This window comes from Mustelus asterias, chromosome 5 (assembly GCF_964213995.1).
Source record: "Mustelus asterias chromosome 5, sMusAst1.hap1.1, whole genome shotgun sequence".
Lineage (NCBI taxonomy): Eukaryota > Metazoa > Chordata > Chondrichthyes > Carcharhiniformes > Triakidae > Mustelus > Mustelus asterias.
The window spans coordinates 67,883,551-67,899,399 of NC_135805.1; the positions used below are offsets into that span (position 1 = coordinate 67,883,551).

At 41.0% G+C, this 15,849-nt stretch overlaps 1 protein-coding gene across 1 annotated transcript in view; it reads left to right on the forward strand.

Annotated features, from left to right (window-relative positions):
- The window catches only part of lama4 (laminin, alpha 4), a 129,623-nt gene that overhangs the window by 6,639 nt on the left and 107,135 nt on the right, over positions 1 to 15,849 (forward strand). The window contains exon 2 of the mRNA XM_078212712.1: positions 10,205 to 10,306. Within this exon, the coding sequence (XP_078068838.1) occupies positions 10,205 to 10,306 (102 nt within the window). The remainder of the gene's footprint in view (positions 1 to 10,204; positions 10,307 to 15,849) is intronic.

Below are 15,849 nucleotides of genomic sequence, written 5' to 3' on the forward strand. Positions count from 1 at the left end.
GAGCAGGGTAAATACATGGGGTTACAGGGTTAGGGCCTGAGTGGGATTGTGGTCAGTGCAGGCTCAATGGGCCAAATGGCCTCCTTCTGCACTGTAGGGATCCTATGATTCTATGAACACTGAATGTGCTGCTGATGAGCTCGCCTCTGAAAAGAGCCCAGATTTATGCAAAGCTCACACCATTTAAAGTTACCCTACTCTTAAAGCTCGGTTGCATCCCTTCATGGTAACATCCATTTTGACTGCAGCAGGGGCTGAAAGTACAGTTTCAAAATTTGAAGGCCTGTTGGATGAAAAGGAATGATGCAGAAAGCGTATCCCCGCAGGTTTTCAGATAATCTGCCAGAGTCATTGGCGCAGGATGTGGACAGAAGGACAGAGCGTCTCTTCTCCCAGGGATCCACACAAATATTCAGAACGCAGTGAGAGTAGGTCACATGTCAAGGACCTTGCTGCCATGCCATAGGAAGTTTATTGATGTCACAACAGTTGTGAATGCATCCTTAGATGCCAACTCCACAACGAGCATCAACTAAGGATGAAGAAACAATAAAATATGATCTGACACTCAAAACCACCTGCCCCAATACAGGCACCACACACTTTTCAATCATAAGGCAGAAGCAGGATGTGTATGTGGTGAGTCACCAGGCCTTAATGGGCTGCAGCCATTGCAGGGGGAAAGGATCATTCTGGTGCTGGCTCCTTAAAGGGTGAGATCATACATGAGTTCTGCTGCAGAGGACTCAGATGAAGATTTTGATGGAATGGCATATGGAGAATGCCTGAATGGCATGCATACAAAAATGATTGGTAGATTAGCTGGCCTGCCTGAGAGCCAGTTGGCATTGTCAAGCAGCATGGGAGATGCCATCTCCAACTTGGCACAGGAATTCACACTGACCTTTAGAGTCCATTCCTGTCAATATGGAAGTGGTTCCCAAGCAATTCCTTGGGAACATTTTGACCCAGCTGTGAGTCAGCACCTAAAGACCAATGTCTCAGCTTCCTGTAGCATGAGCAGAAGCCACCCAATGTCTGAATGCTGCAGTGGAAAAATCTGTTCATTGCCATGCAGATCTAGCTTGGTGCCAAGCAGGTTCAGACTGCTGCCATCTTAGTTGTGGATACCAGTAATCAAATGAGTTTGCAGGTTGTCAGCATTCCAGCAATATGTGTTCCAACAGATGACCCGGATTCCTGAGGTACTGCCTTGGTGAGTGGCAGTGGCTCCATGGAGCATGGACTTGCTGTTCTTGCTCAGGATGTGGAGATGCCGGCGTTGGACTGGGGTAAACACAGTAAGAGTTTTAACAACACCAGGTTAAAGTCCAACAGGTTTATTTGGTAGCAAATGCCACACAAGCTTTCGGAGCGCTGCTCCTTCGTCAGATGGAGTGGATCCACTCCATCTGACGAAGGAGCAGTGCTCCGAAAGCTAATGGCATTTGCTACCAAATAAACCTGTTGGACTTTAACCTGGTGTTGTTAAACTTCTTACTGTGTTTACCCCAGTCCAACACCAGCATCTCCACATCATGACTACCATCAACACCTCAAACTGCCGGTTCCAAGTGGAGAGGATTACTCAGGATGACAGAATTCATGTTCTTACCACTACCACACCACTTGTAGCCTTGCTGCTGTCCGTCAGCTGTCCAGCCTAGACTGCTACCATTAATGCCAGTGTGGTGCAGCCAGTAGTCAGACCTTCAAGCCTCAGAGCTGCTGAATTTATTCTGTTAGACCATCTGCAGTTTCCCCCATTAAACGTCGGTGAGCATGGTGCAGCCACTGAGATAGTAATGGAGGCACTAAGAGGGTGACTGATTGAGTATTGTATGGAATCATTTTTTTTTTGGATAAAGCTGGTGTGGAATGGTTATTTTGTAGTGGCATTTATTTCAGGGTTGTGGAAAGAGTACATCGTTGGTGTGTAACAGAGAGCAGCTAGCAGGAAACTAGTATTTTTATCATAAGAATCATACAAGAACTAGAAGCAGGAGTAGGCAAGCCAGCCCCTCGAGCCTGCTCCCCCATTTAATACGATCATGGCTGATCTCATCTCAGCCTCAACTCCACTCGTCTCGCCATTCACCATGACCCTTCAAACCCTTACTAATTAAAAATCTGTCCCCTCTTAAGTTTACTCAAAGTCCCAGCATCCGCCACACTCTGGGGTAGTGAATTCCACAGACTCATGACCCTTTGAGAGAAGTCATTTCTCCTCATCTCTGTTTTAAATCTGGTACCCATTTTCCTGAAACTATGACCTCTTGACTTACAAGTGGAAACATCCTTTCCATATCTACTTTGTCAATCCCCTTATCATCTTGTATATCTCAATTAGATGTCCTCTCATTCTTCTAAACTCCAGGGAGTGTAGGCCTGAACTGCCCAATGTCTCTCCGTAAGTCAAACCTCTTATCTTTGGAATCAATCTAGTGAACCGCCTCTGAACTGCCTCCAAAGCAATTACATCCCTCTTCAAGCAAGGGGTCCAAAACTGTACGCAACATTCTAAGTGCAGTCCCACTGATGCTTTGTACAGTAGCAGCAACACTTCACTGTTTTTATATTCTATTCCTTTAGAAATAAAGGCCAAGATTCCATTTGTCTTCCTTATTACCTGCTGCACCTGCGTGCTAGTTTTCTGCGATTCATGCACAAGGACACTCAGATCCCTCTGCACTCTAGCACTCTAGATAATAATTTGCCTTTGTATTTTTCTGACCAAAATGGATAACCTCACACTTATCCACTTTAAAGTCCATCTGCCAAATTTTGGCCCATCCACTTAACCTATCCTTAGCCATTTGTAAATTTATTTCATTATCACAACTTACTATCCCACCCATTGTAGTGTTATCTGTAAATTTGGCAATGGTACCTACTATCCTTGCATCCAAATCATTAATTATAGATTGTAAATACTTTGGGCCCAAGGACCGAACCTGTGGCACCCCTCTAGTTATATCCTGCCAATCCGAGAAAGACCCATTTATCCCCACTCTCTGCTTACTGTTGGTTCGCCAATCCTCTATCCAAGATAATAAATTACCCCTAACCCCATGCGAATCCCATTCTCCAGGCGAATTGGATTGTGATGTTACACTCAAAGACTGCCAGCCCAAAATGTTGGCATGACATCAGCTGCCTCTTCCCTTCCTCTCTCTTTTCTCATGAGGATCTACCTTCATGGTGGTCAAGTTGTGGATGATGCAACGGGCCACAACAATTTGAGGCACACACCAGCTGAGTACAGGACTGCTCGTCCTGAGCACTCCAGGCAGTAAACAATTGCTTCAGCAACCTAATGGCCTTGCTGTAATCAAGCAGACTATCATTGTATGAGTGCTGACATGGCTCTTTTGGAAGGGAGTCATCTGCTAGCAGCAGAGATAAACTTATGATTTGAATAAGTAAATATTCACTAATCAGCTGTTTCTCTTGTGTGGCCATCACTTTTTTTATAGGAAAGTTAACATAAATGTTTTACTTAACTCTTAGATCTCCGATTTTAATTAATTGAAAAATTTATAAGCCTCTAACGTTGCTATCCCTTTTTAAAAATTTTAACTTTGTTTCCCAAATCTAAGTAATTAATTAAATTTTGATGGTAATGATATAGTAAATTATCAAATTAGCTTTCGTTTTTAAATTGGTGATATCGTGGCTTTCTGCCACAATTTCCCACATACTGTATTGACAAACTAATTTGAGACATATAGGAGAAAAATCAAGTAGAAGCCATAAAAAGTTGAACTATTTTATATATTTTTTCATAAGCAGTTCAGGCTTAACTGGCAGAGATTTCATTACAAACTTCGCTGATGATCATGAAATGGTGTATGTTTGTTTGAAGGCCTCTAAACAAGGAGAGAATTAGATGTTTTATGTTAGAAATGACAATTACGTTTTGTAAAGCCTTATGAATTCTTCATGAACCTTTGCATGACATGTATGTATATTTTATATTCCGATTGGTAGTTAGCTTTATTTATTGCAATGCATGGTTCAAGATTGCTGGTGATTTCATACCAATACTGTCATCAAAGAAACAGTTCAAAACTGCAATTAAAGTTGTTCCCCATTTCATTACCTTGTTGTGGACGAGTTCTTAGAACCCAATTTCACAATATCTTTGCAAATGCACAAAAGCAAATGAAAACACTGGCTGTATGTGCAGCAGGTTTATTCTTTTGATTCACTGAAACTAAAAGCTAATTTTTAGAAATTTCTCAAAAGTAATTATTGTTTGAAGGAGACATTACAATAGTTTATACCCTTTGTAAGTTGATTCCTGTTTAAGGTGAATGTGGCAAACCTTTTCGTTGAAGATCCTGGCCATCTTTTATAGACATGGTTTTCTTGATGCGGGCATGTTTCAAGAAATAAGGCCGTAACAGGACTGCTCTCTCATCACCATAATATCAAGGAGGGCCATTAACCAGAGCTTGATGCAACCAGATTGAATTGTAATGGAAACTGTGGCATGCTGTTGAAATCCAATCTAGAGACCATTTGCTTATTAATCACAAAGAAGAATTTGTCAGTAATATCTGGCTGCCTGCACATATGGCTAACTGAGTAATGGCTCAGAATGTTCATAGAATCATAGAAACCCTACAGTGCAGAAACAGGCCATTTGCCCATCGAGTCTTCACTGACCACAATCCCACCCAGGCCCTATCCCCATATTCCTACATATTTACCCACTAATCCATCTAATCTACGCATCTCAGGACACTAAGGGGCAATTTTAGCATGGCCAATCAACCTAACCCGCACATCTTTGGACTGTGGGAGGGAACCAGAGCACCCAGAGGAAATCCACGCAGACACGAGGAGAGTGTGCAAACTCCACACAGACACTTATAATTGTCTTTATCTTATATGCTATCTTATAATCCATCCCACTTGCTGCTGTTTAACAGCTGTGCATTTGCTGCCATCCTAACATCTCTCAGTTGTTTGTTACTTCTGAAGACAAGAACAGTGAAACGTCAAGTTTTTTGTTCCATTTTCATCTTAACGTTTTTTATATATTTTTTTCATATCCCCTACAAACATCCAAATGATTATTTAACTGTAAGTTAAGAAAAACTTCTTCTGATGTCTCTCGTGAATCTAAAGTTCAATATTTAGAAAATACAGTCACAAATTGTCACAAATTACCATAGCTCCAATAAGGCCTAAAATAATTGGTTTGTACTGTTGTGTATTGCACTGAGAAAAGCCATGTGGATGTGCAAGCAACCACTATTGAACTAACTGTATTTATACCTCCCTAACAGAGAGGGCAATATAACAATATGCTGAGCTCCTGAAATATATCACATGCCCTCCCTGTTAAAAACATTGAAATAAAAAACAATACATGTATATAATTTCCAGAATACAGTATGACTAAACCAACATCCACAATACCTGACAGATTGGGTTTCATCTTAGTTTTTGCCAGAATCACACACATGACCAATATTTTCAGAGTAGTTGACGTGTAAAAATATTTTTTTTCCTTAACAACAGTATTCATTTAACAATAATATCATAATTTGACAGAAATAAATGAAAATAACAACTTTTTCTTCTTCCTTCCCACATACTTTCAATTCATCTATCTGGCTTTTTTTTCTCTTTCTGTCTGGGTAACTTTTTTTCCATTAGCTTGACTCTGCTCTCTCAACATCTCAGTCTGTGTCATACCTGAACTTTGACTTTGACTCTCAATCCCACTTAATAGTTGGGAATGTGACTTTGATTGATTTGCCTTAATCAAAGATCTTGGGTGGGATTTTCCAGCATTTCCCACCAGCAGGATCTTCCTGTGCCACCAAAGGTGACCCCCTGTGGCCGGGGCAGCGGGATAGGCAGGCCACGGAAAATGTCATAGACATCGGTAAGACCGGAAGATCCCACCAGTGGCCAATGGTAAGCTACCTCCTTGCCTCCTCTGTCAGAAAACATGCACCCCTTCACTCACTTTGCTCTATTAGTACATTCTGCAAAATCAGCTAATTTTTAGTTTCTTGCTGACTTTCATTTTCTTTCCGACTTTCACTTTGGGCTGCAAGAAGAATGTAGAATATAGGAGGTTTCTCATCCTCTCCCTTTGAGAGACATCCTCTTCCATGTAAATTATCTACACTACACTGATGGAGACTTTTCCAATCTTCACTCGATATGCGGATGCACTCAGTCTCATTACAACAACTCCAAACACATACTTCTCCTTATCACCTCAGTACATTTTCATCATGACCTTTTGACCACCGCTGAATCATCTAATGTACAATGATTCATCTTCACTTTAGCTTATTTTACTCCTATTTTGAAATCGGGCTAAGCAAACTATACCTTGTCCGAGGAGTGCATTTAAACATTAACTCATAAGATGAGCAACCTGTTGTAGACAGTGGGTTATTCTGTAAGAGGATATAAAATTGTATAGACTGTGTTGAAGAGAAACATGGAAATTAATGCTTACCTTGTCACTCAGCAAAAGCTTCTGCGAAAACCTCTTAACAATCCATGCACTCCTTTCTGCAGCAACATTTGACATTGGATGATAAAGAGGTATTAGAGTGAGTTTGACTCCATTCTTATTCAGAAATATTTCAAACTCTTATAATGTAAACTGTGCACCATTATCTAGCACTAACTCATCTGGCAGCCCATAAATTGCAAACCAGTTTCTAAAAATTTCAATAGATTTGGCACTTACATTAGACATAGACTGAATATTTATCCACTTACTATAGCATTGATGAAAACAAGGGACTATTTCCCTTCCAGTTCAAAGAAATGGACATGCACTCATTCCTACAGTCTTCTTGTGTTTCCTAATGAAAGGAATCTTGGTTGAATAATTCCTCATACAGACTTCACACTTTTCACCAACTCTTCAATAGCTCTATCTACCTCAAGAATTGAGCATTTTGTTACTATGCCACTTCTGTTGGGGAGGTATAAGTAAAATTAGTTCAATAATGCTGCTTGCTGTGAATCCACATGGTTATTTTTTCTCCAGGCAATACACAGTAGGAAGTCAAGACTAAGATGTAAATTTCTTTTACATTTGCTTTGAGAAATTAAGAACTGAAGAACATTGTGACTTATTTTTAGATTTCCTAAAGTTGATTCTGAGGAAGGTTGGGCAATTTGAAACATTACTCTGTGCACATGATGTTCAAGGTACACAGTGAGTCAATGTAGTATGTAATAGAAAACAAATGGCACTGAAGACATAATTGCAGACAAAGGAGGAATTCAACCTGAACAAGGAAGATGGTGTAACTCCGAATGAAGGTTAAATATTTGGCTGAAAGCAAATAAAGGAGATGAGGATAAAGTCAAAGCTTTCCTCACCTTGACGGGGCCAGATGTTTTTGAGTTGATGTCTAAGTAATGTTGCCCATGGGACTCCAGTACTATGAGCTACTCTGAAATGAATGAGACTCTGGATTGATATTATAGCATGACCAAAGAGAATACTGCACCAGGAGATGCATTCCAGAAAAGGAAGTAGTTGCCAAGTGAAACAGTTGTAAATTACATTCTCAAATTAAAGAAACTCTCTCATCACTTCAGTCCACCTGACCTGCACATCTTTGGACTGTGGGAGGAAACCAGAGCACCCGGAGGAAACCCACGCAGACACCGGGAGAATGTACAAACTCCAAACAGACAGTCACCCAAGGTTGGAATCGAACTGGGGTCCCTGGCACTTTGAGGCAGCAGTGCTAACCACTATGCCACCCTACCGCCCTCTAAGGATCTTAGATGTTTCAATCAAGTTGCCATTTACTACTCTAAACGCCTGTGAATATAAGCCTAGCCTGTCCAGCCTTTCCTCGAGACAATTTACCCATTCCACTTATTACTTTAATAAACCTTCTTCACACTGCTTCCAAAGCATTTACATCTTTCTTTAAATAAGGAGACCAATGCTGTACACAATACTACAGATGTGGCCTCACTATTGCCCTGTATAACTGAAGCATAACCTCCCGACACTTGCATTCAATTCCCTTTGCAATAAACAATAACATTCAATTAGTTTTCCTAATAACTTGCTGCAATTGCAATTTTGCAAAATATTTTGCAATTCATGTGCTCGGACACCCAGATCCCTCTGCGCCTCAGAGCTCTGCAAATTCTCACCATTTAGAAAATATGCTTCTTTTTTATTTCTCCTGCCAAAATGGACAACCTTAGATTTTCCCTCATTATACTCCATTTGCCAGATTTTTGCCCACTCACCTAACCTATTTATATCCTTCTGTAGCCTCCCTGCGTTCTCTTCACAACTTACTTTCCTACCAAGATTTGTGTCATCTGCAAATGTAACAACCATACCATTGGACCCTTCATTCAAATCATTTATATAAATTTTAAAGAGTTGAAGCCCCACCACTGTGGCACACCTGTCATCATACCCTGCTAACCAGAAAATGACATATTTATATCTACTCTGTTTCCCGTTAACAAATTAATCCTCTATTCATGCCAATATGTTACCCCTTACACCATATGCTGTTACTTTCTGCATGGTGACACAGTGGTTAGCACTGCTGCCTCACAGCGCCAGGGACCCAAGTTCAATTCCGGCCTCAGGTCACTATCTGCGTGGAGCTTGTACATTCTCCTCATGTCTGCATGAGTTTTGTCCAGGAGCTCCGGTTTTCTCCCACAGTCCAAAGATGTGTGGGTTAGGTGGATTGGCCTGCTAAAATTGTCTTAGTGTCAGGGGGACCAGCCAGAGTGAATGCATGTGGTTATGGGGATAGAGCCTGGGTGGGATTGTGGTCGGTGCAGACTCGATGGGCCAAATGGCCTCCTTCTTCACTGTATGATTCAATGATTATATGAACCTTTGATGTGGCACTTTATCACAGCACATGTTACTTCTTCAGAGAACTCTAATAAACTGGTTAAACATGATTTCTCTCTCACAAAACATGTTGACTCTGCTGATTGCTTTGAATTTAACTAAGTGCCCTGCTATAACAATCGTAGCTTCTAACATAGTAGCTTCTAACATTCCTCCTATGACATATATTAGGCTAACCAGCCTGTAGTTTCTTGCATTCTGCCTCCCTCCCATTTTGAATAAAGGAGTTAGATCAGCTATTTTCCAATCTAATGGAATCTTCCCTGAATCTTGCTAATTTTGGAAAATTAAAACCACTGCATCAACAATCTCAGTAACCATTTATTTTAAAACACTGGGATGAAACCCAGGGACTTGTCAACCCCACAGTTCCAACAACTGCTAAGTACCACTGCCCTGTTGATTGTAATTTTCTTGAGTTCCTCCCTCTCTTCTAAGTCCTGTTTCTGGTATGTCACTTGTATCTTCTATAGTGAAGACTGATGCAAAATACTGATTCTATTCATTCCTTCTTAAATCAAGATGAAACCAGCTCAGTGGCTGAAAAGTCTCACATAAGGCGAGATTTTAATTCATTCAAAACCCATTAATTTGCATGAAGTTAAAATCAGGCCTATAGTATTGTACCAACTGACTCAAGAACAGCTTCTTCCCTGCTGCTGTCAGACTTTTGAATGGACTTACCTTGCATTAAGTTGATCTTTCTCTACACCCTAACTGTGGGTAACTACATTCTGCACTCTCTCTTTTCCTTCTCTATGAACGGTATGTTTTGTCTGTATTGCGCACAAGAAACAATACTTTTCACTGTATGTTAATACATGTGACAATAATAAATCAAATCAAATCAAATCAAAGTATTGCTGTTGTTTCATCATATTTATTGTTGATTTTGTTTTTTATCGTGTGCTTATTTTGTAAGTGTAAGATTATTATTTATGTCCGAAATTTATATGTGAACACTTTTTATAGCTGGATAATTGATCTCACTAAATCATTTCTCCTGTTAGCAGAAAATATTCAATGACAGCAGTTATCAATCATTATTAGTGGGAAGCTCAGAATGGCAATTTACGCTATTTTTATTACTTCGTAAGCAATACCATGAAAATAAATGATTAATTATCACAAAATCAAATATTTCATTTCATCCATGATAAGATTAATGAAAGTTCCGAGAGTTAAGCAAAGTTTTTGATCACTTTAATTGATTGTTTCTGGGCTGGTTTTTATTTTAAACACTGGTTTGTTTTTGATGGTCCTCTTCTGTTGTACAGTATTTGATACCTTGTTGCGGCTCTTTTTCAGGACTGTACCACAGGTTTCTACAGCACAGATTATGGAGCATGTTTGCCTTGTAATTGTCATGGGCATTCAGAACAGTGCCTTGATAAGTCCGGAATCTGCATTGTGAGTAGCTGTTGCTTTAACTTACTGAATATTGTTAAGTTAGATTTTTATCTTAATGACATCTATGACTAACTTGTTCCAACTGACCGTATTGAATTTTACAAGTTACCCCGCTTCTCTCTCCTACTGATTTCTTTCATTCCCTATCTGGCAGTTTTAATGACCCAGATTCAGATGTTTTGCCAGCTGTTTCTTTTCAGTTTACACTCCTATGTTGATAACATATGGCTCTACTCACTTGACAAAACCAAGCTGAAAATGATTGCAGACAACATGGATTGGTCAGACACATTTTAAGCAGGGCATGTTTTTGCCAAATGGTCATGTTATGTTCTGTTTGATAAGATGTGTGACAGGTAGTAAAGTAAGATGTCATTAGTTTCTGACTTAATACTAAATAGGGATAAGGAGACTACTCCTGGTTCGCTCTCTTTATTAGTTTTTCCAAAGTTATCCCAACCTGTCTGACTGAGAAACAGTTCTGAACAATGAAGCAACTGTTTATAAATCAAATGTGCAACTAAGTCCCTTGCTTGTGCGTAACTGATCAGTTGGTTGAGTTTTGGCTGAAGAGTTAAATCAACTTAAGCATTAATCAATGTCAGGTAATTGTGATATGCTTCAACTAAGTTAGAAGGATTTGTGTGGTTTTGGCTTCTTTTGCTTGTTGCTACACTTTGGCCTGCTGCATCTCTTTGCTTGTTTAGTCATACGCTGCTCTCATAAAATAAGTCATCTGTGTTCCAAGTGCCAAAAGCTGAGGCTATAGGCTGGATTTTCATGGAGCCAGGGAGACTACATGGAAAGATGAGAAATGGTGACCAGGACCCAATTCGGGGATTCCCGATCCCATTCCCAGTAGAATTATCAGTAGAACCTACTCAGGGTATGGGCTGGTTTGGGCTGTGAGCCTGCACTCTACTATGGTTAGAACTCAGGAACAGGATGGATGTAGTCACAACGTTCGGGGTTTACTATTGGCCTCCCAACAGCCAGCGGAAGACAGAGGAATAGATATTTAGGCAGATTTTGGCAAGGTGTAAAAGTAACAGGGTTGTTGTGGTGGGAGATTTTAACTTCCCCTATCTTGACTGGGACTCACTTAATGCTAGGGGCGCGGGTGGAGCAGAGTTTGTAAGGAGCATCCAGGAGCACTTCTTGAAACAGTATGTGGATAGTCCAACTAGGGAAGAGGCGGTACTGGATCTGGTATTGGGGAATGAGCCTGGCCAGATGGTTGACGTTTCAGTGGCGGAGCAATTCGGGAACAGTGGCCACAATTCAGTAAGGTTTAAGGTACTGATGGATAAAGATAAGTGTAGTTCTCAAGGGAAGGTGCTAAATTGGGGGAAGGCTAATTACAACAACGTTAGGCAGGAACTTAAGGATGTAGATTGGGGCAGATGTTTAAGGGCAAATCAACATTTGGCATGTGGGAGGCTTTCAAGTGTAAGCTGATAGGAATTCAGGATGAGCACACTCCTGTAAGGATGAAGGATAAGTATGGCAAGTTTCAGGAACCTTGGATAATGAGAGATATTGTGAGCCTAGTCAAAGAGGAAAAAGAAGCATTTGTTAAGGTTAGGAGGCTGGGAACACACAAAGCAAGTGTGGAATACAAGGAAAGTAGAAAGAAACTGAAGCAAGGAGTAAGGAGGGCTAAAAGGGGTCACGAAAAGTCATAGGTCAGCAGGATTAAGGAAAATCCTAAGGCTTTTTAGACATATATAAAGAGCAAAAGGGTAGCCTGGGAGAGGATTGGCCCACTCAAAGACAGGGGAGGGAATCCGTGTGTGGAGCCAGAAGAAATGGGTGAGGTATTAAATTAGTACTTTGCGTCAGTATTCACCAAAGAGAAGTACTTGGTGGACGATGCGTCTGGGGAAAGGTGTGTCGATAGTTTGGGTCATGTTAAGATCAAAAAGGATGAGGTATTTGGGTTCTTGAGAAGTATTGAGGTAGACAAGTCCCCAGGGCCTGATGGGATATACCACAGAATACTGAGAGAGGCAAGGGAGGAAATTGCTGGGGCCTTGAGAGAAATCTTTGTATCCTCATTGGCTACAGGGGAGGTCCCAGAGGATTGGAGAATAGCCAATTTTGTTCCTTTGTTTAAGAAGGGTAGCAAGGAGAATCCAGGTAATTACAGGCTGGTGAGCTTTATGTCAGTGGTAGGGAAATTATTGGAGAGGATTCTTCAAGACAGGATGTACTCCCACTTGGAAATAAGTGGATGTATTAGTGAGATGCAACATGGTTTTGTGAAGGGGAAGTAATGTCTCACTAATTTGATTGAGTTTTTCGAAGAAGTGACAAAGATGATTGATGAGGGTAGGGCAGTGGATGTTGACAAGGTCCTTCTTTGCAGACTGGTGCAGAAGGTGAAGGTGAAGGATCAGAGGTGAGCTGGCAAGACGGTTACAGAACTGGCTCAATCCTGGAAAGGCAGTAAGGAGTCTAACAACACCAGGTTAAAGTCCAACAGGTTTATTTGGTAGCAAACGCCACTAGCTTTCAGAGCGCTGCTCCTTCGTCAGATGGAGTGGAAATCTGTTGGACTTTAACCTGGTGTTGTTAGACTCCTTACTGTGTTTACCCCAGTCCAACGCCAGCATTTCCACATCAATCATAGAAGACAGATGGTAGCAGTGGAAGGGTGCGTTTCTGAATGGAGGGCTGTGATAAGTGGTGTTCCTCAGGGATCAGTGCTGGGACCTTTGCTGTTTGTAATATATATAAATGATTTGGAGGAAAATGTAATTGGATTGATTAGTAAGTTTGCAGACGACACAAAGGTTGGTGGAATTACGGATAGCGATGAGGACCGTCAGAGGATACAGCAGGATATAGATCGGTTGGAGACTTGGGCGGAGAGATGGCAGATGGAGTTTAATCTGGACAAATGTGAGGTAATGCATTTTGGAAGATCTAATACAGATGGGAAATATACAATAAATGGCAGAACCCTTAAGAGTATTGATAGACAGAGGGATCTGGGTGTACAGGTACACAAGTCACTGAAAGTGGCAATGCAGGTGGAGAAGGTAGTCAGGAAGGCATACGGCATGCTTGCCTTCATCAGCCGGGGCATTGAGTTTAAAAATTGGCAAGTCATGTTGCAGTTTTATTGAACCTTAGTTAGGCTGCACTTGGAATACAGTGTTCAATTCTAGTCGCTACACTACTGGAAGGATGTGGAGGCTTTGGAGAGGGTACAGAAAAGATTTACCCAGGATGTTGCCTGGTATGGAGGGCATTAGCTATCAGGAGAGGTTGGAGAAACTTCATTTGTTCACATTATTGGAACGACGGAGGTTTCAGGGGAGACCTGATAGAAGTCTACAAGATTATGAGAGGCATGGACAGAGTGGATAGTCAGAAGCTTTTTCCCAGGATGGAAGAGTCAATTACTAGGGGGCATAGGTTTAAGGTGCGAGGGGCAAGGTTTAAAGGAGATATACGAGGCAAGTTTTTTACAAAGAGGGTGACGGGTGCCTGGAACTCACTGGCGGGGGAGATAGTGGAAGCAAAGACAATGCTGATTTTTAAGGGATGTCTGGACAAATACATGAATAGGATGGGAATAGAGGGATACGGTCCCCAGAAAGGTAGCGGGTTTTCATCCATTCGGGCAGCATGGTCGGTGCAGGCTTGGAGGGCCGAAGGGCCTGTTCCTGAGCTGTAATTTTTGTTGTTCTTTGTACACTCCCAATGTGGCCGGCTCCATTGCGTGGATAGGCATATCCTACCCCTCCACAATTTAATGGAATCAAACCTCAGAGTTGTCATACACCATAGTCTGCATGAGGGATCCTTTGGAAGGTAATTTCAAAACCTCCTTCTCATTCCCCCACGCCAATGTCTGCCTCCCCTCCCCCACACTTGGATCCTCATGCCACAATGCCAATAATTATATGCCCATTCACTGACTAGGCACATGGTATAGAACCAATGAACCATATAGTGCAATAGGAGATGTAAAAAAGACTTTGAAAATTGCTAACTTTACACTTTATTCAAACAAGACTATTTTTTACTACAGTCCAATAAGAGTGTCAATCATCCAGATTCTTTAAAGCATCAATGGCAGAGAATAAAAGCATTTGAATCTTCATTATCCTTTGTAAATAACCATTGTGCAATTGAGAGAAGAAATCAGTGAGGCAGAACAATCAAGCAAGCAATGTTTGCCCTTGACTCAGCTGTTCCAACAAACTAATGAATTTTTCGGCTTTCAGCCAGCCTCATTATGCATTCTGATTGAGTTTTGAAGGTCAGGCAGGGAGTCAAAGAGAGGTTATGATCTTGGGGCCAGCCCCTGATGTGCACAGGGCACCCACCTTTCACCATGTTTGGTGAAAATAATTGCCTTTCCCCTCTCATCTGTCTTCCACTGCCCAGCATATTGTGCACTGGAGGTTGACTGAGGTCCTAAATTGGCTATTAATTGGCCACTTAAGGGCCTCAATAGGTCTCAGGGCAGGCAGACTAGTGGGCGCCCTACCCAGCTTCCCATATTATGGATGCCAGATCGGGAGTGGGTAGAAAGGCAGTGGGCAGTGGGCCGCTGAAATCCAGTCACATGTGATATGACAGTGCACCTATTTCATCACTTAAACTGAACCACGGTGATTTGCGCTGAATTTTATCAAAAGCTACACAAGAGAAAAAGTACAGAAGTCCAAATGATGGCTAAGTGTATGAAGCACTATGATCACGCACAATATAAAAGTTTAACAAATGTTGCTTTCATTTGAGTTAAGAAACAGATTTCTTTGCAGGCCAACTGAGGTCCAGGTTTGTTTTTTTTCCAAGTTTCTTTAGTTTCTTTCTGTTGCATCCCGAGCCTCAGGCCTTTGAATATTTTCAATGCCAAACATTCAAGAAAAGACAGCAACAAAAAATTTAATGGGTATCCTGGGATATATGGTCAGCAGATGTACAAAACATCTCTCCGATCCTTTAAAAGGGTTACAATTACCAATGGACCAATCTGATCTTTGATCTAAAACATGTCCTTTTTACCATTCTAACCCAAATAAAGTTTGGTGTTTATTTGCACTAAAACCAATTCCATAACATCATCAAATTTATGCTATATGAATAGGTTAATGTGCAATGTTTAGTGTTATTTTTCTCCTGCTGTGCATGCTAACCTGACCTTTCCGCAAATTTGAAGATTAATGAAGAATTTTTAGTGAATGTTTGAAAAGCTGGATGACAAGCAATGCCTGATTTCTGGAGAGAGTTATAATCTATAACTATAATTATAGATTGCTACATTTAGCAGCCATACATCCACATGCAATTTTAGATATTATTTGTGACTAAAACCAGCTCCACTAATGTCTGCTGTAAAGGCCACAGTGGAAGAATATCCAATAGCTATCCCTGCATTTGCTGGTTTAAAAAAAAATGGCTCTTTCTGATTGCTGGAAGCAAGTCCCATGTCAGTAAAGCCATAATCAAAAAGGAAATAGGACAACTCCTTCCAGCTGACCTGCAGAACCAAGAATCTCCAAACCAACTGCTCAATGGACAAA